Source organism: Plectropomus leopardus, chromosome 4 (assembly GCF_008729295.1).
Source record: "Plectropomus leopardus isolate mb chromosome 4, YSFRI_Pleo_2.0, whole genome shotgun sequence".
Lineage (NCBI taxonomy): Eukaryota > Metazoa > Chordata > Actinopteri > Perciformes > Serranidae > Plectropomus > Plectropomus leopardus.
This window is the reverse complement of record NC_056466.1, coordinates 5,741,779-5,766,090: the sequence shown is the minus strand read 5'-3', so window position 1 is coordinate 5,766,090 and position 24,312 is coordinate 5,741,779. Positions and strand designations below refer to the sequence as shown.

At 38.3% G+C, this 24,312-nt stretch overlaps 2 protein-coding genes and 1 long non-coding RNA gene across 5 annotated transcripts; 2 read left to right on the top strand and 1 right to left on the bottom strand.

Moving 5' to 3' along the window:
• Positions 1 to 719: 719 nt before the first annotated feature.
• LOC121942610 lies at positions 720 to 8,160 on the top strand. The gene is made up of 3 exons (XR_006105814.1): positions 720 to 1,081; positions 2,822 to 2,934; positions 8,048 to 8,160. It is a non-coding gene; the product is annotated as an uncharacterized LOC121942610 (long non-coding RNA).
• A 3,135-nt stretch (positions 8,161 to 11,295) lies between these two features.
• Positions 11,296 to 15,269, top strand: syce2 (synaptonemal complex central element protein 2). 3 transcript variants are annotated; one of them, XM_042485223.1, is made up of 5 exons: positions 11,296 to 11,356; positions 12,397 to 12,493; positions 13,339 to 13,418; positions 14,172 to 14,286; positions 14,518 to 15,269. In XM_042485223.1, the coding sequence occupies exons 2-5, from the start codon at positions 12,440 to 12,442 to the stop codon at positions 14,719 to 14,721; spliced, it is 453 nt and encodes a 150-aa protein (XP_042341157.1). In that variant the 5' UTR covers positions 11,296 to 11,356; positions 12,397 to 12,439; the 3' UTR covers positions 14,722 to 15,269. The 3 variants fall into 3 exon arrangements, with proteins under 3 accessions (XP_042341157.1, XP_042341156.1, XP_042341158.1); XM_042485222.1 differs by having other exon boundaries at positions 11,315 to 11,667; XM_042485224.1 differs by lacking the exon at positions 11,296 to 11,356 and adding an exon at positions 12,038 to 12,107.
• A 90-nt stretch (positions 15,270 to 15,359) lies between these two features.
• Positions 15,360 to 21,172, bottom strand: gcdha (glutaryl-CoA dehydrogenase a). Its single transcript, XM_042485221.1, is given in 13 exon segments — positions 15,360 to 15,877; positions 16,710 to 16,870; positions 16,992 to 17,117; positions 17,321 to 17,424; positions 18,069 to 18,285; positions 18,547 to 18,676; positions 18,765 to 18,935; positions 19,090 to 19,152; positions 19,733 to 19,873; positions 19,990 to 20,008; positions 20,010 to 20,023; positions 20,203 to 20,312; positions 20,770 to 21,172. Coding segments are annotated over 12 exon segments (1,323 nt in total). The 5' UTR covers positions 20,306 to 20,312; positions 20,770 to 21,172; the 3' UTR covers positions 15,360 to 15,803.
• Between the last annotated feature and the right edge of the window lie 3,140 nt (positions 21,173 to 24,312).

Below are 24,312 nucleotides of genomic sequence, written 5' to 3'. Positions count from 1 at the left end.
AATCTAAATTTGATAATAGTTTATGATTGCAAATCATTAAGAGCTTTAAATGCTAGGCTAACCAGACTGACTTGGGCCTAGTTTCCAGACATGAGGAGTCTGAGTATGTACTGTTTGCGGTCAGTAGCAATATGTCAGTCTACCACTGTTGCAGATATGATCCGACAAACAGTAACAGCTTTGTTGTTTGTGGTCAGTCAGGTGACTTGTGTTTAACAATCTGTCATGAAGTTTCAGTTCTGCACATCTAAGCCATAAAATTCCCAACACTTGTATATTGTAAGCTTGCAGTAAAACTATAATTATTTTAAATGTTTTACTAGCTGTCAGATGGAAGTTTGAGTTGAATACACAGAATTGCATCACTTAAAATATTCCCAAATAAGGATTATGGCACAAACATATGGTTTAGTTTGCTTTTATTACACAATGAAACATGAATAAAGTGGCCTGATTTCTTTCAAGAAATGCAATGGATGCAACTTTACAAGAAATCACCCCAAAACTTGCATAAATTAGTGAGATTTAGAAGAAAATTTCCTGAAAATTAGCAAAAAAACTAAAGGAAATTACTTGATAAAAGGGCTACATATTGCATAACACACTTATTAAAGTGATAATTCTCTAATTCTTTTTAATTTATTTTCTACAATTCTCTCACATTTTTCTGGTATTTTCTTCATTTGTCACTCTTTAATTTTTGCTATTTGCAGGACATTTCTTGCCATATTGCTCCTTGCCTTTTCTCCATGTTTTTGAGAGAAATCAGAACAATTTGCTTAAAGGTTTAAATGCGTATGGAGGGTGTCGCAGCTCAAGAAAACTTGGCAAAATTACTTAATTGACATTGTGTGTTCTCATTTCACATTTCTCCTCCAGCACCACTTGTCCTCCCCGCTCCAACACAGCTGATTCGAATGATCAGCTGACCATTTAGTTCAGCTGTGTTGCAGCAGGGAGAGATCAAAAACAAACAGGACAAGTTCGACTCAAGAAGCGTTTTGGGAAATCCACCTCGTTTGTGGCCTTATTTTCTTGTGAATTGTGGAAAACCCTGATGCAGACTGAGAGAGGCATAATGGTAGGCGCAAGAGCTTTATTTTATAATCTACTTCTCAGTGCGCACATCGCCATTGCCTTTATTTATAACATTGCAAATGTCTCAAATATACCCAACCCTTAAAGGTCCAGTGTGTAAGATTAGGGTGATTTAATGACATCTAGTGGTAAGTGCAGGTTGCAACCATCTGAAACTTCTCCCAGCTAGAACTTGTTAAATGTTTATTGTTCAGGATGTTTTTTACCAGGAGATGATTTATCCACAGAGGTCTCTTCTGCTCCCAAAACAAACAGACCCCAGGATTAAAAAAGTGATAACAGCACAGAGTAACAGTGAGGGTGACAGTTACAGTACATATTGTACTTGTATGCTATATTGCAGTGTCAGCCTTCATAGTGCCTGTCCAGATGCTGCCTTACTGTGACTGTCATCATCTGTTGATGGCAATGTAAACTACGTTGTCATATTTATTGCTCTCTAAATTATCACAGGACCTATGGAGTTACAGTGGACACTAATCAATCTGCTCTTGTGGAGCTTGAATATGCACAGGTGCAAGTCATCCTGTGCACAGATTAATGTCTGTTCTTTCACATTTCTGTCATATTGTTTCTGCTTTTATGTGTTTTTTATGTATATACACTTGCTGCAATTCAGATTACCCTCTGAATGATAAATGATGATAAACTTGAATTAATGGAATTGAATAAAGCAAGACATTACGATTCAGTGTTTCTCTAAACTGGTCTCATCAGAGACGAGCTGCTAGCCCAGCTGATCTGTGCTCACAAGTTTTCTCTGATAAGATGAAGATGTTCAGGTTTTAACCATGAGACAAATTAGGTAGGTGTCTTATTCTCAAAATAATCAAAAGAAAATAAAACCCAAGAAGCACTGAAGCAGTTTAACATGAAAAAATAGTAGTTTTACGACACTTTGTCGCAGACGGGCTGCAAACTATAGTACAAAAACATGAATGACTCTATCTAGGGCACTTTTTAGTTTGTCTCTTCTGGGCTACTGTAGTAACATGGCGATGCAACATGGCATACTCTGTGGATAAGGAGTTACTCCCTATGTAGGTATAAAACAGCTCAATCTAAGGTAACAGAAACACAATGATTATTATTTCCAGGTGATTATACAGTAAAGACAATACTTTATTTCATTTGTTCCCATAAATCCTTCAAAATACAACACGCTGGAGCTTAAAAAATATAGGTCAAACTGTGGTTTTAAGCTATATTTGAAGCCCATGTGCAGCGTTTAAGTACTCACATGGTTGGCTGCGGCCCAAGGACAGCAGAGGTCAAGACTTGTCCGTTGCAGGGAACCACCTGGTCTGCCAACAGAGGATTAGGCTGAGTGACAGCAGATTGGCAATGACTGCAACCAGGATAAACTCAGCCAACCAATGACATCACCAACCTGAGAGCAAAGCAGAACAGACGCATTTCTATTTATTCCCCCTCCTTACTGCTGACATGTTGAATTGTTTAGATTTAATGCCTTTGATTTCTGCATTACGCAAGCAAGATTTGTTTGTTTCTTGACTTTTTTCTCTGCATCAAGAAAAGAAATGCATGTGTTTATGTAAAGGAACACTCTATGTGGGTTAATAGGTTCACAAATCCCCACAACATGCTATAATGTCTTAACATATGTCAGGGAATGCTATTCCTTGTGTTTTTTTGGTCCTTGCCACAGTCTGGCATCTAAACAGTTACTGACTCTAAAAGTGTGTTTTCCTGATCCACCTAGGATGAGTTAACAGTCTGCTTGTGTCATGCATTGTCAAACCGAGAGCTGTGAACTGACTCGCTGCCAGTAAGAAGTCGGCCGAGGATAAGGCGTCACCTGAGGGCAAAAGACAGGTAAGGATCACTTAACGCTGACTGACGTAAACTGGCTGCAGAGCAAAAGAAAGCCTCATGTTTGCACGTCATGTCAGACAGACTGATGAGTAGACACAATCTGAATTTTCAGTCACTGCTGGGGTTTACAGCAGAAACAGTTCAAATTCATGCTGCAGGTGGCTGAAGTTAATAGTGAGTTTTGACTCATTGTTTAACTCGAAGCTTTTGGTTCACTCTCACCGCTCTCGTCACATTATCAGCTGCAGAAAGCTTGCAAAACTCAAAAAAAAAAACCATTACCTGCAAATTACCTGCAAAGTTAGCAACCAGCTGGTGAACATGAGTTTTTAGCAAACTAACAGCCTGATATTTCCCGCAGGAGTTTGTAGAGACCAAAAAAGAGTAATGTGAATATTGGCCCACATTCAGATGCTAATGTTGCTCTTTGTTATTGTGTATTTAAATATGAAAATAGCTGTCTATATACAGTATATTAGATTTTAAAGTAACACAAGAGACCTTACAGAGCTCAAGCTGCCCTGAAAATGAGGAACAGGCTCGCATGTTGAAACTTACCCAGAGAAATATAAAGAACAAGGTACAGGATGGAGCTGACTCTTACTTACCCAGTTAATTGGCGTGAAACGTAATGGGAGCCATAATCTGATTGTAGTGGATTCGTTGCGGCAAGGACATAACTGGGTATTTTAATCAAGTATTTTGTTTACCCTCTGTGACCAGGTTATCTGCAGCTGTCAGACACTTGAATTTATTGATTTTTAAGACTTTTTAAAGACACTTTTAACCAAATTTAAGGCAGATTGTAACACAAATCATCTTATTCTCTCTCTTTCTCTTTCTTTTTTGTCATTATTGTAATTTAATTGTTATTTACGATATCTATTGCACGTCTGTCCATCCTGGAAGAGGGATCGCTCCTCAGTCGCTCTTCCTGAGGTTTTGGACCATTTTTTCCCCGTTAAAGGGTTTTTGGGGGGAGTTTCTCCTTAGACGATGTGAGCCCTCTGTAAACCCCTCTGAGGCAAAATGTGATTTTTGGCTTTATGAATAAAATTGACCTGACATGACTTGACTTATTCTTATTAAGGATGCGGGTTAGTGTAAGGGTACATATGTGGATCCATGCAGAGGAAGGTTTTATGTAGGAATATGGTTATTATTTTACCAGCAGGTAAGTGCAGGTATAAAGAAAACAGTATTCGACTTTTTAAGGTCCTGCAGAAACCCTGTATTAATTATTCAGCAGCTATTGTTCCGTTGCTTACATATTGTTACACTTATTCAGCATATCTGTGAACTTTTTGTGACCACATTAGCTCTGTGAGCAGATTTCCGCGGTGTCCAAACCCCTCCGCCACAGGTGTAATTTCAGTTGCTGCCTGCCAGATATTCATGTGTACCAACCTGCCACCAAATGTCCAAAACTGCAGCGCAGTAATCCTGCACTCACATGTCCCAGACAACTGCTAACCCTAAAATGACTCCATATTAACGTGATGTTCTCATTTCTCTGGTGATCATTTGCTCGTTATTTTAATTCCAATGATGTAAATATGTGCAGGTACGTCCCGAGCTTTGCTTTGACCTAAATCACAAAAAAATCATTTACAAACACGGACACACTACAGGATTTTTCTCACCAGAGGAAAATGTTGGCACTGTACATTTCTGCAAACCACATGTACATTGCATTTGTATGTTTCATATGTATATTATCTACATTTCTAAAGTGACGTAATGTGTAAGACTTTGTCATTGGGAGGAGGAGGGGGTAATGGATGATGTGTTACCATGGTGACACACCTGCCAAATACCTACCAAACCGCAGACCAACAACCAAACCAGTTCAACCATTTTTTAACCAATTTTCTTGTACTTTTTTTTTCAAATTTCTTCCTTATTTTTGGGTAATTTCTTCTTAGATTACTCGTTGCCTTTTCCCATGTTTTTAAAAGAAACCAGTTTTCTCCGGTCCCAAAGGGTTCAAACTGACGGGGCATTTTGCAAAGTAGAAATGAAACACTGCAGTCAAAGTGTGACACAGAGGGTCTGCAGCCTTCTGGTGAATTTGCTCACAAACTGACCTTCTTTATTGGCTCCACCTTCAGCCCCGACCCCCTTTCACCACTTAAAGATCTCCGGCTCATCTCCTGCAGTGTCAGAGCACTGAGATCTCCTGCCTTAGGAAAGAAGATTAGCAAACCTTCTGTCTTTCCTCAGGTCAGAACTGAAAAAGCCAAAGTTGCATTTAAATTCTAACATGTTTGCCTGTTAGAGACAATAATTTTCATCTATCTGCAGCACAGTGCTGTTGTTCCCCTCTGCTGTCCCACTTAACACTCCTCCCTCTTCAAATTGTTAGCTGTCTCTGCACCGTGCAGCCCCGATCCAGTGAACTCTGCCACACAGGCCGAAAAACAATTTAAGTTTCAGGAGTTCGCCCCCTTGGACAGGGCTGCTGCTGCTGCTATGCGATTATCTAATTCCACGGCTCAAAAGTAATAAAAGGACGCTGTATTAAAGGCTAAGCTGCTCATCTAATCTTCTCTCCCTAATCTCCATCCCTCACTGAATAGGAGCACTGCCGGTTTCACAGATGGAACGAGCAATATTAACTCACTGACAGATCCCCAAAATAATTAAATATAGAAAAGATAATGTTAATATTTGATATTTGTTCAGAGACTCACAGGAAAGGTGGAATAATCTCCTTTTAGTTTCGGGTGCAAACAGAGGGTAAATGAGAAATGAATGAAACTGCTGATACAGCGCAAATTCGTGTGATGTCACAGCCTTCATGGACTTTTAATATCCTGGGATTTCTGCATCGCAGCCAAAATCCTGCTCAAAATAAACCCTGAAATCTGTGGGGTTTTTTTCAGAGTTGTGTAACAGTGCGTGTGTGTTTTTTGTTGCCAACAAGCAAAACTAGAGAGATGCATGCCTTCTGCAGCTGCATCCTAAACACACGACTTGTGTGAATCATATATTACACTTACCAATCAAATTAATTATGGTTATTGTTACTTTACCGAATTAGAAAAGAGCAGATGATCACTCTTTTCCTGCAGCTTCCATTTTAACTAATCTACACTATACATACTGTGCCTGTCTTTAAACTGAATCACACAGTTACGTTAACGCGCTCACCTTAACTAATTGAATTATCTTCACCCTATTAGTTAATAGGCGGATTCTCCTGAGGGCCAGAGATATATTTAGTACCGGAATAAGACTGACACACAAGTAATGACAAACTTTATCTTAGTGGACACAAGTATTCACATTTATTTGACACGAGAAGTCGCTTGGCTCTCCTGAAATGTGCACGCTGCTCTCTTTATCATTTCTCTTCAGGTGTTCATAAAACACAATAATCTGAAAGTACAAATATATTTATGATACATTTGAAAGGGATAGTTCGCCCCCCCAAAAATCCAAAATACACCTTTTTTTTTTTACCTTTTATTTTTTTTATACCTGTAGAGCTATTTATCAGCCCACACTGTTTTCGTGTCAGTTGCCGAGTGTTGGAGATATCAGCCGTTGAGATGTCTGCCTTCTCTCTGATATAATCAAACTAGATGGCACTCGGCTTGTGGTGCTCAAAGCCGCAAAAAAATACATTTGAAAAACTCAACAGCAACGCCTCTCTACAGAAACCATGGCTCCTTTACTCAAAATAATCCACAGACCAGGTTGTAAGCAGTTTCATGTAGGAACTATTTTCTTTTGACGAACCACACCTGCCAAACATATCACCGTGCAGAAGGAAGAGTGCATCTACTCGTGGACGAGAGGCTTGGGCTGGTGTGAGATGTAAACGTTAATGGCGTCCGCCTCAGCTGAGGTGTAACGTTAGCTAGCTCAGTGGTGCCAGCAGTAAAATCACACTTCCTTCTGCGCTGTGATACGGTTGGCGGGTGTAGTTCGGAGGAAGAAAATAGTTCCTGCATCAAACTGCTCACTCACAACAAGCTCTGTGGATTATCTTGAGAAAAAAAGGTCATGGTCTTTGGAAAGAGACATTGCTGTTAAGTTTTTCATTTTTTTTCAAAAAAAATCTTAATTTTTTCAAATTTGTTTTTCAATTCCTTTTTTTGTTTCAATTTTTTTTTGCCATTTGAGCACGACAAACCGAGTGCCATATAGTATACTGGAGAACAGACGTCTCTACGGCCGATATCTCCAACACTTTGCAACTCACATCAAAACAGTCTAGACTGATAAACAGCACATGAAGTAGAAGGAAAAATATGTATTTTTTATTATGGGGTAACTGTCCCTTTAAGATCTGATTTTGGCTGCATCTGTAATTCACTGCAGTTAAAGATTGTTCACAGCCAAAAATCAACTTTTTCTAAATAAATGAATAATTATAAATGGATTATGTCATGTTGAACATGGTCACAAACTCCTTATAGCTCCTTCTGAAGTTTGTCGAATGAAGCAAAGATCCTACATGAAAACAAACGTAACAGCATGGACTGATGTGAGAGGTGAGCCTGGCAGGAGAAGGTAAAGAGTCATGATGCTAACTTGGCACAAATCCACAGGGAAAGTGAACAAGTGAAAGCCGTCCCACTTTTATTGTGTCCGAGGCTCTGATCAATAGAAAATCAGCTGTTTGGTTCCGTCTTCAGATCAAAAGTAAATCCAAATAGCTGCTTGCGTATGAGTCAGATGTGAAAAACATCAGAAGTCTTAATGCAGATCTGGATTTGTGACACTTCCTAGAAATTGATAAACTGTTTCCTTTATAAAATAGTTTGGGTGTTTCAGAGGTGAAAACATGGAGCTAAGGACACTCAGCTAAAGGAATAACGTGTGAAAATCGTCTTGGATCCTTTATGTTGCCTCATGCGTTGCTCTCCTTGGGGATCGGCTGATTGTAGGACGGGCTGTTGGAGCTGACCGGGTTGGGGAAAAATGAAGGGATGTACGGGATGACGGCCATCAGAGGACTGGTTAGCGGGCTCTCGTTTGAGGGAGGGATGGGGATGATGATGTCGTCCTGATCCCACACGTGGAAGGCATTCGGGTGGGAGTGGCTGAGGGCAGGTGGGATGTGCGACGGGCTGACTCCCTCCACCTCTCCGTCTTTTTTCAGATCCTCGTGGACCGGGCCCAGCAAACAGTCTGCAGACAAATAAAACAGGCGGATTGAGACTTGTGTTACATAATATTTTATTTCCAAAATGTCCCTTCCATATTTTGGTTCGATACCACACATAGCTGTTTGTCAAAGTACTGAGTACTAATGTTTTTATCTCCAAGAGAAATTAGTTTGAAAAGACTTTGAGTTCATTCATTTTTTTGCAGAAATATCTGTTTTAAAGACAAACAAGAACCTTATTCACCTTTATTTATACTTTTTGAAAAAGTTGTTCATATTGAGCAACATGAATGGTGCAAAACAAAAAAGAAAACAATTCTACATAACAAAAACACTATGTATTAAATAGTAGCTCATGTCAAATTTTGAACAAAACATGCAATTCGTTTTAAAGGTGAATTGGTGAATCAGTGTTTGATTTGGCGTGTGTATATATTTAAAAGTCTTGCACTGAATGCCGTGCATCAGCTTAACTGCAACTTCTTTTATATAACTTCTCCCTCTTTATAGGTTTACTTTTAGTTCATTTAATCTATTTATTTATTTATTCATTTTACTTTTGCCATTGTATTGCTTTTATTGATTTATATAATATTGTCTCATTCTTATTTTTATCTATTAATATTAACATTTTGTATGTTGCATTTTACATTATTTTTGTCTTTCTCTTGTTCTAACTTGATCCTTTCTTTACTTTGTTTTTTAAAATGTGCTAAATAAATAAAATTATTATTATTACACTTGTCTAATTAAGTCAAAATTCACAGTACAGATATCCCAATGTGTGAACACACCTCTCATAATATTAGAGAAATAGAGGAGCCAATCAAACTAACACCAACATCACAGTTCAAAAAATGAATTAAAACCAGTTTTGCTATCACTCACTCCAAACTGCATCAACACATTTTCTACTAAAGCTGCACAATATTGTACAAAAACAACAATATTTCCATTATTTTTAATGATTTTTGCATTTCATTTAAATAGAAAAGACAAAAATATGATGTTGATGTCATTTTTGTTGGGGTGTGTACCAAACAAGTCTGTTCCCACTGTGTGTGAAATACGACCTGTAGACCCGGGCATCACTGTGACGCCACAAGTCTTCTTTTATATTGGCGGTTTACATATTGCACTTTTGCAAAACTGAGAATATTTCGATTAATTGTGCAGCTTTTACTTGTAGCTTATTTGTTGTCATAAAGTATCGACGTCGCTATGATGTATGAGAATAGACTGTTGAACTTACAGATAAAGGGGAGATCTGGTATATTAATAATATTTCAGCTAACATGAGACATCTACCTGTTATATCCAGCATGAGGTCTTTGATGAGGTGACCCACGATGGCGTAAGCCACAGCAACGACGACCAGAGCGGCCACCAGCAGGTAGAGGACAGATTTAGGCAGCTGGATGATGTCCCTGGATGGAGGCGTGTACTCTTTGTACAGAGGCTCCACATTTTGGACCAAGTACTGCAAAGAAAATCCGCTTTTGTCCGTGTTGTTAAAGTTGTCCATAGTCCCGGAGTTGGAGCTTCCACTTCCTCCAATGACTTATTTCATTATATTCAAAGTATTTTTTTCCCAGTTTGATTCATCCACTTGCTGAGGTGTCACTCCCTAAAATGCAGAGAGGCAAAGTTTACAATTTAAAAATAAAGTAATTGTATTGAAGCTACTTAACTGACATGAAAATAGGCCAGAGAATAAATTCACCCACCTGTTAAGACCAAGTTTTTGCAGTTTGTTGATTAAACACATTCAGATCTTTGCAGTGCCATTTCAATAACATGTTTAACTTCTAATTATCGATATGATTAGCGTCAGGTCATCCTCCACCAGCCGTCAGGACACTTCAGACACCCTCTGTGCCTCTCTGCTGTGGGCTGCACACTGAAATAATCCACACTATGGGCGGTGACACACACACACACACACACACACACACACACACACACACACACAGAGCGAGAGAGAGAGAGAGAGAGAGGAAGGGAGGGAGGGATTACACTTACAATCACAGCAACGATCAATCAGTCTCTCATCCCAGACCCATCCCTCACAGATTATTTAATCCACAACAATCTGGGTAAGAGCGCCCTCCCCTTTAATGCTTACACACACACAGATTTACAAAGAAAAATACTCTTTACTAAGAATATAACAACAGATAAAATAAAAATATATAAGAAAATAAAATCCTTTAGATTTCCTGACTGGAGAAATTGAAATTAAATCACAGCCTACTTCCGGATTTGGCTGTGATCTGCTCACTACTGTTCACATAATCTCTCGCTGGTCTCTGTAAAAACATGATAAATCAGGTTTTCTTTATCTTTATCCTTTCTGTCTTTATTTTTAACTACATGGATGCAATTTTACTTCAGTTTTTGTATTTTCTTTTACTTTGCAGCTACCTGACCTAATCTGACAAAATTATTTTTGAATTAAAAATACATAAGGGACTGTTCTTTATTAATTAGACAAAAGGGGTGACTGCAATTTGTTTTGTTGTTGTTGTTGTTGTTGTTATTTTGACCCTCCCCGCAGCTTCAAATACTTTTATTCAGCCTTTCTGAGTGCAAAAGCACAACCCTTCCTCCATTGTAAATTAGCTATCAGATTATAAAGCCGACCCAGTGGTGTTTGAAAGCAAACAGTTAAAGACGAAATCCTGGAGTTGAAAAAAGCCTGGATTTTTCACTCTAAGTTTCTAACAAATCTAACAGTTTTGGTAAAATTTTAAATGAGATATAGAAAAAAGTGATTTTGACAACATATCACTATTAACCAACTCAGATTTGGTTATTTTTTTCTTTTCTGATGGAAGCATTACACGTGTCCAAAGATTTCTGTTTTCACACCTTTAAGCTATGTTTATTAGGGTTTTTTTTTTAGAATTTGTTTCCTTTAAAAATCCCTGGTAATTTTTTTACAAAATACAGACAATTTAAATTTGTATCCTCTTATCTAATATAATATATAAAATTTAAAAAGCACATGTCCCTCCACAGTGTTTAAAAAAATATCTGACATTTTTTGCACTGTTTGGGGTGATAGGGGGGTGTGTCCATTTATGTGCTTATTATCTATGTTCCTTTTTGTGTGTGTGCTTTTCCAGGTGCCACCCTTCCCACATCCTCATGGTGCAGTTGGTGTTTGAACACACCTGTGTTTAATCTGATGATTAGGAGAACGCAGTATAAAAGTACTAAAGAAGTAAATGGTTAAAGCCAGCTGGGCAGCATGTTGGACTGAAGACTGAAGCAACTTGAGCTGAGGGCACTGGAGTTAAAGCAAGTAGTTTTTTGTTAACCTTTTTAATACTTTTTTATTCAAAGAAATCAGTTTTTATTTCCTCTTGTGCTTTTTTCTTTTTTCCTTGCTTATTTGTTTATTTTTACTCCCCCCATCCCCAGAGCCTGATCGGGACGTAACATGCACCAGCCTCTCAGCCCTAATAAATAACGAACAGTCCCTGAAATAAATCTTTTAAAATGTGCTTTATGGGGCAGCACAATGGGGTGTTTTTATTTATTTTTTTAATCGTGACGGAGTATTTTTATAGTGAGGTGGCTATTATTCCCACTAATGTACTGCTAACCAGGTGAGGACATTATTTTTTTTTAATCATTTTAACCACACACTGTTGCTATTATAAAATTGCATACAGTCTCTGACTTCAACAATATTAAAAAAAAAAGACAAGAGAAAAAGAAACTAAAAATATAGGACAAGTCATTTCAGCTTTTTCTTAAAATTGACAAAGTAATTATGCAAACATAAACAGGTAATGTTAAATAATGACAGCATATATAAATAGAACATGAATGACCAAAATAAATCATTAATATTTTAAGGTGACAATATTAAAATATGATAACATTAAAATAAAAACGAAATAAAAAGAAGAAAGATACAGAGAGATGAAGATAAAGCTGTTATTCAGTCACACTAGAGGACCAACGGCCAAACTAACGTTAGCCAGCGAGGCGGCACGTTAGCACCTGAGCTAACCGGCTAGTCGGTGCCGAAAGCTAAATGAAGGTAAACATTACACTTACCAAACAGTCCATTACCGGCCCGTAACACTATAAGTACTAATTTACAACGTACTATAACTACATTGCTATATTCATCCCGTGCTTTTAAAGTGTGAAGCTAAAGGTAATGTTACATTTTACAGCCAAAACGGGTTAGCTAAAGGTATCCGTTAGCTATGTTAGCGGAAGCTAGGCTAGCTCTTTGTGCTAACATTAAAGTTGCAGTACAAAAGTTACTCAGAAAAGGGTATACGCATTTTTCTCACGAACGTTTTTGTGTTTTTTTTCAACAGGTATTTAATCCCGATTTAGCCCTGCAGAGACAAACGAACCAAAATGGACTTTTTCTATGATGACCTACCATCCACCTCTCATGAAGATCCGCCGATGGTATGTTCATTTTGTTATAATGTCACACTAAGGAACCATAAGTCACAAAATATGTTATTTTTTGAATGAAAGTACAGCAAGAAGTACTGTGAGGACAATAGTCAGAAGCTGTAGAGCAGTGATACTCAATTTAAGGTCTGTGGGCCAAATCTGAGCTCCCTTTAGTTTGCCGGGTGTCCCCCCAACCATTTTCATATTCACAATATTGAGAAAGTAAGTTCACACTTGGCATTGATTTAGCACTTTTACGATACATACGATGTCAGAGTGCATAAAACGGCATCAAAATAGAGCTTGTTCATCAGAAAAGGACTAGTGGAGGATCTCTTACATGTCCATAAGAAGTCCTAGTTAAGCCCCTAATGGCCTAAAATCCTAGAAACATCCTGAAATCCTGGAAATGACCTAATATCCCAGCAACGTCCTAAAATCCTAGAAACATCCCAAATCCTAAAAAGGTTTTAATACATAGAAATGTCCAAAAATCCTTGAAATATCCTGAAACCCTAAAAACCTCCTAAAATCCAAGAAACATCTTCAAGTCCTAGGATGTCTAAAATCTTGAGACATGGAGCAGCTGTGACTGGGCCCCTAGCCTTTGAGTATCCCTGCTGTAGAGGCATTATTTATGTTTTGTTTCAGCCGTAAAATGTTGTCATGATGAATAAATGGAAAAGTAGAACAAAGTTTGCCCCAACTTAATATTTTGTACTCACAAGATTTAAAACAATTTTATGCGGACTGTTTTTTGGGATCTGGGAAATTGTTCTTGTACAGTAAATGTTTACCGTCAGCCATCATGTAATGACTTAAGAGTTGTTTTTTTTGTTGTTATGGCAACACAGACAGAAGACAGAGACCACAACTCATCAAGAGGGAAGTCCCCAAGTATCGGTGTGAATAAGTTTAAAGAGCAACATACCAGGTACGCAGCATTACCTACACAGTCCACTCCATTTACTGAAGTGATAATTAATGTTCGATCAAGGCTCTCTAAGGCAATATTTATATTGTGATATGAGTATACAGTATATTGTATTAGATTTTATATCTTGTGTTCTTTTCCTGGTTTTAAAGGCTGCATTACAGTGATGTAATTTTCTGAACTTACAAGACAGTTCTGTTTTTTTTCTGTTATATACCTTCACCTTAGTCATTATATCCTCATCACTGATGATTATTTATCAAAAATGTCAAATATTTTGTGAAAACACAGTCAACCCTTCAACATCATTGCAATATTGATATTGAGGTATATTTTTACGTTTCATTTTCCCCATATTGCCCATCCCTAGTAGGAGATACTTTCAGCAACTTCACAATATGTAGCCTAAAAAATAGCCAGAATTTAGTAAAAAGTTACAAGCAAATCACCTGAAAATAAGCAAAAAAAAAATTCCCCTAGTTTTTGATACATTTCCAACATTTCTCCCCTCTTTTTGAATTCTAATGTTCAGGTCATGTTCTTCATTACCTTTTACTAACTTGCAAATTTTCAGACATTTCTTGCCAAGTTGGTAATTGCCTTCTCCCCGTGTTTTTGTAAGAAATCAAACCAACCTGCAGGTTTTAAAAGGTTTCATAGCTTGTCAGAGGCATCTGAACGCAGCACAAGAAAACTGATGTAGAACCAGGTTTTACAGAGTTAGACTTGCATGTATTTCAATTCCTGTTGTAGCTCAAGTATAGATGACATCAGCAGGAGAGCTCAGGAGCTGGTGAAAAGGATTAACGACAGTCGCACCAGTGACCAGAAAGTGTTCGACAGCTTTCAGGAGAAGTCAGTGGAGAAGGTACAAAACTTATTTCACACTTCTGGTCCTATTTTAGAGATTTCATCCATCATACAAATTATTACCAAATACTCCTTTTTGACTTTGATGCTTGAGAGTACAGTCCTGATTGTGGCGGGATACCTGAGGGGTACCTCTGTAGCTCACTGTGTGTCTTGCACCGTCCCTGTCCACAAATAATCGTACCTGGTCGGTGGACTGATTTCTTTTACCTCACCTGTTATTCCCCAGGTGACAGAGATGTGTCAGCAGATGAAGGAGCACATGTACACTTGCTATGAAGAGAACAGTAATGGGATGCAGGAGAAGCTGCAGGAGTTGTCAGAGGTGCTGGGGCAATGCAGTAAACTCTGCAGTGAGCTCTTAGATGCCAGTCAGGCTCTGGAAAGTCTCAGAGGGGGCCTGGCTATTAGTGGGAGACCAGAACCCTTATAATATAGTTATTATTCTGATGTCCCTATATTTTCTTATCTAGTTCAAGTGTTGTTTTATTATTAACATTTAGAATTTAGAATAGTTAACATTGTCCAAATGCTGAGGTCCACTTTTTCCATGAATTCACGCCAGACAGTGTCTTTGTTTTCAGGACTGTAGTTCAGGTGATCACGATTACAGTCAAAGAACACAAAAACAAAAGCTGAATTCTTGTTTTATGTATATTCAATTTTAGTATCTATTAACTTATTAAATAAAAGTACGACTACAAAGAACAGAATTAACCAAATTATTTGTCTCTCAGGTATTAACATTTGACACCAAAACTTAAATACGTCAGCAAAGACATGCAGCTCTTCAGATATGCAGTTCATAAAGGTATATTATGCGGGATTGTCAGTTACTGTTTAACAACACATGTTTGTTGTGAGCACAAAAAATAAGAAAAAAACGAGAAAATCCAGGCAGAGGGCAGAGTCTCTGCAGAAAAATGCATCACAAACTTGTATTGGGTCATAAGTGATGATTGAGAAGCTTACTTTTGTATGAGGCTTTTTTTGCAGAGAAACCCTGCATAGTATTCCTGTAAGACCTGCAGTATTTAACATATTACAATTTAAAATGACAACAGAAGAGAATTTAACTTAAAATGGGTCTGTATTAAGGGATCATCTGTACATACTAAATCTCAGCTACAATCATATCTTCCCACTCACTCAAAGCCATTTATTTACATATTATTAATTATCACAAAATAAACCAGCTTATAATGCCACAACTTTTACATGCCTAGTCAGTGCCTGAAGTACAATTCAAGCATCATAACCGTACAAATGGACCCAATACTAATGTTGATCTTACATGTTCACCGAAGATACCAAAAAGAGGGAGTAATAGAGGGTTTCTATCACTATTTTAAAACCTATAAATGTAATGAGGTATTTGTGATTCATCCCACCAGGCGGATCTCATGAAGTGAGGTGGATTAAGTGCACTTCTTGTTTCTACATTTGCCCAATGAGGACAAGTAACTCAGCACTAATCGACATCAAGTCCATTTCAAAAAGATGGTGGAGATCTTTTTACTTTCCAACAGTGAAAGACTGCAGTCCAGTGATGGCTCTGCCCAGGATCAAGGCATGAATGTCATGAGTTCCTAAAAACAACAATGAAAAATCACAAAGAAGTTAATTAAAACAGTGTAGTTTATGTATACATATATTTGTTTAACCATATGCTTTGTTTGGATTAATTTAAAAGTGCATTAAGAGTTCTGAAGAATTAACCTCTTAATTAGCATGCGGCTGTAAAACATGCACAGCTGACCTCTAGTGGTGGATGTAGATAGTGGCAGCTAAGGTTTGTAATACTCCCCACTACAATCATAGCCCTTTTTACACAAAGGGTTCAGCACTAGGGACGCAAGAAAGACTCTATTACGCTGGCATTGTGTTTTTTTACATAGTATCAAACAATGTGGGCATACTGCATCCCAGTGTGTGATCTTACTTAGCCAAAAGAGGTGTGGCAGGCGTGACCTGTGACACAACAGCCTTTGGTGGGACATATAGCACTCTTGGTTGATCTTCTCCTGTGATCGGAGGGTAAGGGGCATCCCAATTTGAGGACATTTTGGTTGTTGTTCCTCTTATTTTAAGTTAGCAACTTACTGCTGCTTGCTGCTTTTATATCTCCTAATCTTGGGTTGCATATATAATACATCATCAAAACAACACACCTGTCCCATCCTGCTGTCTGTTTCTGATACACAGACGTGGATTCGGTGCTGAAACTAACTCTGTCGGCTTGAAGAAGAGACAGTTCTGTTTTCCCAATTTGATTGTATCTTTTATACAGAATGGTGAGGTGGAATAACAGCACAACATTCACGCCATGAACAGGCAGTATAAAATGGGCCAATGCATTCTTGTGGTACTTTTGATCTTGCTAGAAATGAAGACTAGATGTATCCACGGGTGTGTGCCTACCCTCATATGTATTGACGGCCTCCAGGTTCATGACGTGACGGATTATGTGGTACTCATCTGCGATGCCGTTTCCTCCCAGCATGTCTCTGGCTTGTCTGGCAATATCCAAAGCCTTGCCACAGCTGTTCCTCTTCAGCATGGAGATCATTTCTGGTGCTGCTCTATTAGGATGAGAACACACACGATAAAGGAAAACTTTCTCTTTTTTTTACGTAGAAGAGAGGACAAGCGGCTAACAAAGGCCAAAACAAACTTGAAAGAAATTTAAATCAAGAGACTTACTTCTTCTCATCAATAAGTCTTCCCAGGGCCAGACATGACTGCAGCCCAATGGTGATCTCTGTCAGCATGTCAGCCATTTTCTTCTGCATCAGCTGGTTTCTGGCCAGCGGCACCCCAAACTGGATCCTGATTGGAGGACAGAAAGACATGAAATCAATCCTCCTCTAAAAATGCTGAGTCTGGCATAACACAGGAAGACTCTCAATAGATACAGTATAGCAGTGGCAACTTTTACACTTTTGTCACCGGAGCTGGATTTTGTTATGCCTGCAAGGTCCTCTGACCTTAACTTCAGGGAACATGCGTACTGCAGACAGAACATCATGTACCTGTCCAGAGTGTACTGTCGCGCAGCGTGGAAACAGAACTCTGCAGCTCCCAGAGCTCCCCATGCAATACCATAACGAGCGTTGTTCAGACAGCCAAAGGGACCCTGGCAGAAAAGGTCAACAGCAGAAGAAATGTAAGATATAAGCACACAGTGGCAGTAATGTAATATTATTTGTTTTTTGTTGGACCTAGTCCACACGGAGATGGGTATTTTTTAACAACTGTGTTTTTCTGGTTTTTTTCTTGAAAACTCTTCCATCCCACAAAAACACAACTGTAAAAGCTTAACACAACTGAAGTAAAAAGCATGCCAAACCAACAGGCAGCAGAAGAACCATCAGAAGATGTTTGCCAATCAGCAGTCTAAAAAGCTATTACAGGCAGGCTACCTGTGTAGTGACCTTTGCAGCACATTCTGAAGCCTCTGATCGTCAATGTAGTGGAGGAGTAACTGTACATTTATGTGAAAACATGTAAAAAGTCCTGTTAACAACACTGAGCTAGCACTGTTTTGTCACATCCACCTTTGCACAGATGTCGCCTCATTTATGACGCCTCACAAAGGAGATAACGGCACGCACTCTGATGCCAAAAACTCTAAAGGTTTTCACCCTGGATGGAATTATACAAAAGATCTGTTTTCAGTGGCACAAAAAGCAGTTTGCAAGAGTAAAACCCACAGAAAGAGCTACCTTTTCAAATGTACCCATGAACGTGTGGACAAGGCCTCATAGAGGAGCCACTTACACCCAGACCGGAGACGTTGGGCAGCAGGTTCTCTTGGGGAACTTCCACTTCATCCATCAGGATCATGCCAGTGGCGGACGCCCTCAGCGAGAACTTGCCCTCAATCTTGGGGGTGGCAAAACCCTTCATCCCACGCTCTAAGATGAACCCCCGCACTTTGTCATCTTCACACTTGGCCCACACCACTGCAATGTCTGCAACGGGAGAGTTTGTGATCCTGGCAGGGGGAGGAGAAAGCACCAAGAAAAACATTAACTGGTGGAGCTGTGAACAATAGTGACAATAGTTTCTAGAGTTCTGTTTTTTTACGGACAAGTGAGGAATTGTTATTTTCTCCCAGGAGCAGGATGGGAAATAATCTCAAAAATGGAATCTACTTGTAGTCTTGCAAATAGTGATGCTACAAGATCTCCAGTCTTTTCAAAGTCCTACAGTCAGCAAAATCAACAATTGTTCATGTAGGTATCCGTCTACCCACCACGTCTTGGCTCCACTGATGCTGAAGGTACCACTGGACGGGTTGTATTTGGCCTTGGTCTCCATACCAGCAGGATCACTGCCATGGTTGGGCTCTGTCAAGCCAAAGCAGCCCAGAATTTCTCCACGAGCTGCGAGACACATGAAAACTCAATCTCATGACTGTCCTTTTGCAATTTTTGAAATATCATACACAAATGCGGAAAGTGTCGCTCTTACCAAGCCGGGGCAGGTACTTCTCCTTCTGGGCCTCTGTGCCGTAAGCATTGATAGGGTGCATGACCAGTGACGACTGGACACTCATGACTGACCGATACCCGCTGTCCACTCTCTCCACCTCTCTGGCAATCAAGCCGTATGCAACGTAACTAGTCCCTGCGCAGCCGTACCCTGCAGGGAAATAAAACAGTTTAAAGTAAGCCTTAGCCGAACATAGAAAACACATTTGTAAGAAATACAACAAAACAGAGATATTGTTCTATAAAATAGGCTTTAATTACTGTGTTATTATATAGGATAAAATTATGATAAAACTGCTGTTTACCTTTAATAGTTGGGCCTAAGACCCCCAAATCTCCCATCTCTGAGACAATCTCACGGTGGAAATCTACATGTTGGGAAAACAGAAACTGACAGTCAGGAACTGAAAATGTAATGTGATATGTTAACAAAAGAAAAGCATATTTAACACTTTGATGACATTTATAGAGAATGTTACCCTAACTTTAAGAATTTATTCTCATAATGTTTTTAGAACCAAAAATTGCAAGCTGGGTTTTTGCTCCCTCAATGTTGTTGTCGCTTAAGTGTCTGGACACTTTTTTTTGCTCCAACAACCAGAGTTCCCTCCCTTGTGTATGTAAAGGCGCGGTGTAACACAGTGGAGTTATGTGGCAGCTCATGAAATTGCTAAACGTGGTAAGCAACCCAGGGATGAAGAATTTGTGCGGGCTGGTCGGTGAAATTTGCTAACATCGGCACTTCAGAACCTTTGCAGCCCTCAACGATCGATGTCTCACTAAGTTGGCACTCGATCATCTAAACTTTGAGCTGCCCTATCGAAGACTATGTATCGACAATAAAAAATTCAGTTCATGTTCTCAGAGCTTGACAAAAGTTCGTCCACATCGTCCCGTACACACATAATTCGTCTGTGTGCTCTGATCATGGAGGTTTGCTTCGCTTACGTTCGTTTCTGTTGGCCATAAGGATGCGGGGCATGAGTTTTTCCTGGCAGTAGTCACGGAAGGAGTCCCGGATCATGATCTCCTCCTCTGTCAGCTGACCCTCCAAATTCAGGGCATCCCGCCAGTCAAACGCCACCTTGGCTGAGGGTCAAAACATGCACACACACGTGTAGCGGTTATGTCACTGTGACATGTGACAACAGAACGTGTGAAGGAATCTGGACAGGCCAGATTTAACTTAATACAACTTCACTTACGTGCCTTCGCCGGCTTTTTTGACTTCTTCAGCATCTAAAAAGGAAGAAACATAAAAGTGACTAATTCTTAACAACTTATATCTGTGTTTATTTTTTGTAAGTTCTTTTCCTTATTGGACAAAAATGTAGAGTGTTTCCCACATTATCTCCCTCAAGAATGCAACTCTTAACTTTATGTTACCACTCACATCTATAAGGAGTAAATAAATGTACCTTTGACAGCTGTAGCAGCTGTGCCCTGAGCTCTGCACACAGTGACAGCAGCACATTTTTGGCTGTTGGAGAGCAGGCGAGTGACAGCACCTCTGAGAGCCATGAGTGTACTAATAAGTGAGGAAAAAAAAGAAGAAATATTTATTAAAATAGTATTTAATAATTATAAATGGAGTGAAAGCACATTTGACAGTTAATGACACAATGTTATGCAAAAACGTAGGTTGAGTTGCAAGACCAGTGAAAATCAGGCAAGTTTGTTTCTTTTTTTAGTTAGCAGCAGTGTTTTTATTAGGTCCACACAGTTGTTATGATTAAGGATTATTGTCATGCAGGGCAAAAGATAGTGGTTTGGGTATTGATTAGGCATTGGGTTGGCATATTATTTAAAGTGCTCTCAGGAAAAAATATAAAAATAGAGTGTGTTCTGTTTATAGTTTTTGACATTCATTAGCACAACAGCATGTTGTCCCTTTGTCAGTTCAAATACCCCTAAATCAACTCATCCATGCAACAGTCAACAAATTACTTTTATTTAAGAAAACAAAACATCCAATTGCACGATACCTTTTGCCTCCCGATGGGTTTATCTGATGATCCGATGACTTTTCGACGTTTCTGGGCGCTACAAGAGTTGCTTAAGTAATATTTCGCCGGTTGCGACGTCAGAGGGATACGTAACGTGAAACATGGGAGCTCGTCTCCTCCATATCAGGTGAGGCAAAAGACACTGCAGGCAATGCGCGACCTAATGTTGTGCAACGCGTGTTAATTACGCAACCAACTTTAGATGGCCTTTAGCAGCGGGAATATATTGACATTAAATAAAGTGTGCGTGGCTGCCGGTTAAGTTTTCTCGATGCTGCTTCTTGCACCGAGTGTAGCGATGTGTTTTAAGTTTTAGTAGCCGTGTGGATTGAATTTGCAACGCGTTTACACACTCAAGATGGCGCATATAGACTGCCGTGTGGCCGGAGGGTGTCGACCCACGCCCTCCCAGCTCATTGGCTGGTAAAATAAGGACCCATGTCGAAAATGTGAGAGGGACAACTTTTGTAAGTGACACTGCAAATGACAACAGGCAAGCACAACAACAGTCATACCTGTGATCTAATGTTTGGGCAAGAGTTATTTCTCTTGATGTGCCAGTGTTGATTTATGTTGATGATACATTTACAAGGTGAAAAGGTAGATTTATTAATTTTTCAAACAGTTAAAAAAAATGAAATTAAGAGATCATAATGATAAAAAATTATCAGAGTTAGAAAATGAGCTATTGCCAAGATGGATTTCTGTAAAAGGAATTTCCTTTGGGTTTTGTTACATTTGGTACATTAAACATGAAATAAACATATTAAGAGGAATTACAATAAGGCAGAGCACTGCACGCGCAAGACCTTGAATGTTAAATGTAAAAAAAATACTATGAATAATAGAAAGATAGTTTTAAAAAGCACTATAAGACAAAAAGTATGTGCAATGTAGCTGTTTCAAAATAAACTTTTATGTTTATAAACAAATTGCAAAAAAATATCAGCATGAAAGGAAATAAAGCTAAGATGCTCCAAAAACAGAATAAAGTTAATGAAATGCATAAATAAAAAGATAAATTAGACTAACTTTAATGCCCAAGGAATTTAAATTGCTTTTTGCATTGCTCTCAATGTACTTACAGAACAAGGACAACAAAGCTGGTCTAATGAAGGTAAAACATAGCAAACTATTATGTACACAAGTGTGTAAAAGAAAATGTTTTTATATGAATATTATATATAAATATGTATATAAAGAGTACTAATGAACAACAATTTGAAAAAGCTTATGCAGTTTAAGAGAATAAAAGATTAACCAGTTAAAAACAATCATTAACATAAAATCAGGTGACTTTACCAAGAAAGATGTCAGTAGGAAGTTTTGTAACACGTTATTTAAGATGCCTAATTCCTCTCATGATGATTTCCTGAGAAACCTGATAACATTTCATAGCTTTGAATTATTCACTGCTTTACTGGTACACAGGGCAGTTTTGTGGGAAGAGGTGGAGCAGAGCAGTCACCTGTCATGTGATAGTCTCTCCTAAAATTTTTGTCTTTCAGAGGAATTTTTCATTTTTGAAGGAATGTAATGGAGTCTGTTTTTGTTTTTGTCCATCACAGATTGTGTGTAATGTGTCTATTAGAGTTGAAAAACAGCAGTGTTGATGGTAGTAGGTTAGTCATGTCTCTGCTATGACCACTTTCATTTTTCATGAAAATGAATACAGATGGTATTATCTGTATGCGTATCTATTATTTACTGTTATGAGTTACAGTGTGAGAATATTTTTTTCCCCAGAGTAGCACAGAGTTTGCTCCAGAGGTTAAAGACGTAAGCCTACTCATATCCCCAAGTCCATGTAATAATATCACAGCATAAAAGCAATAACAAGTAAAAAGTACCACATTTAAAATGTTATATTAGGTATACAGAAGCATAATCAGCCAAAATATAGGAACAAAAGAAACCTACTGGGGATGCAGAATTTAAATAATGTTATATAATTAAATTGTGATCTTTTGTCAGGGTTGGGCCTATTGTGAATACTTAGGATAAGTTATCACTGTTAAATCTATAACAATGACTCATTTGCTGATCATATACTCAGGGCCGTAGCCATGGTGTCAACACTGGGGGGGACCAAACCTGCCAAAAAAAAAAAAAAACGGTTTTGCGCAATCTGTAACTAATTTCAGCATTTATGACTCAGCTGTATGGGAAGTGAATTTTTATATAACTTGCCTGTTTACATTTTATCAAGGCCTAATGTTATAGAAAATTAAGGGACACTTGATCGACAGGCTGTCTGCAGAGAGTGCCCCAGGGATACCATTTTTTGTAGGCCAACGGGGAGGTTAGTGCCCCCCCTGGTTCTGTTGTCAAAGAACCAATAGGATTTTTTCCGTTTGATTTTGGATTGTTGCAGAAAATAAACTCTGTGGCAAACAAAACTTCATAATACTTACATGTTTTGTTCAGCAAGATAATCTTCACAAATTAACACCACTTTAAGGATTTTTCAAGCCTAAGTAAAAAGCTAGCGGTGGGTTAAAAACAAACTACACTACCAGTACATGACTTAACCACAACAAGCGGTGCTCGGCATGATGACATTCTGCAGTCCTATTTAGCCACCAGATTTTGGTTTTACAATGAAATATCAGAACTGGCCAACATGCTGATTTATGCTCATTTCACAAACTAATGTATATTTTTTTTTATTATCGGCAAAGTGAAAATGTATAAAACATTAACCCTAAATCGAAGTATTTTTCTTAAATTTGCACAATGAATGAGTATTAATTATATAGTTTAGCATTGTATTTTATGTCTCCATCTGCTGGTGGTCCATCACAATAAGAGTATGCGTAATATGATGTTTATTTATTTATTTTATGTTTATTCATATCAATATCTGTCTTGGTTATAGGCAAAATAATTTGTCATATACCGGCAAATCGGTTATCAGAAAGAAAAAAAAAAATCCAATAGGCCTTTTGTGCAAATGTTTACACTATATGTAATTAGACAGTTTTTAGCAAAAATAAATAAATAAATAAAATAAAAGCATAGCAAATTTATGTCTACAAATTTGTTTTTTTTTATGTATTAAAGGGGGCATTTAAAGGCCTCTTATAATTCCTTGCTATATGTGGAAAAACCTTGATCAACTGTAACTAAAGTTGTCAAATACATAGACCTAGTAGAGATCCAAAGTATAAAGTGGTAATTAAAATACCAAAGTTAAGCACAAAGTCTCCTAATTAGCAGTTTAGTAAGCTTTAGTACTAGCCTACTTTAGTTTTTCCCCATTGTTGTGCTTTTATTTATTAAGTGTATTTTCTCACACACATTATATTAATATGAAAAATGTAAAAATAAATAACGGTCTCCAATTAAATTGTAATCCTGGGAAGGAAAACGGTCATTTCAATGTCTTTTTTTAAACGCATTACCTCCATTTGAAACATATTATGCTCTCACATTCCATTGAAGTAACGGCAAACCCTTTGTCTCGCTCCGGCGCGCTCTGATTGGCTGCGGCAGCTGTCAGTCACCAGGCTCTGCTCTCTG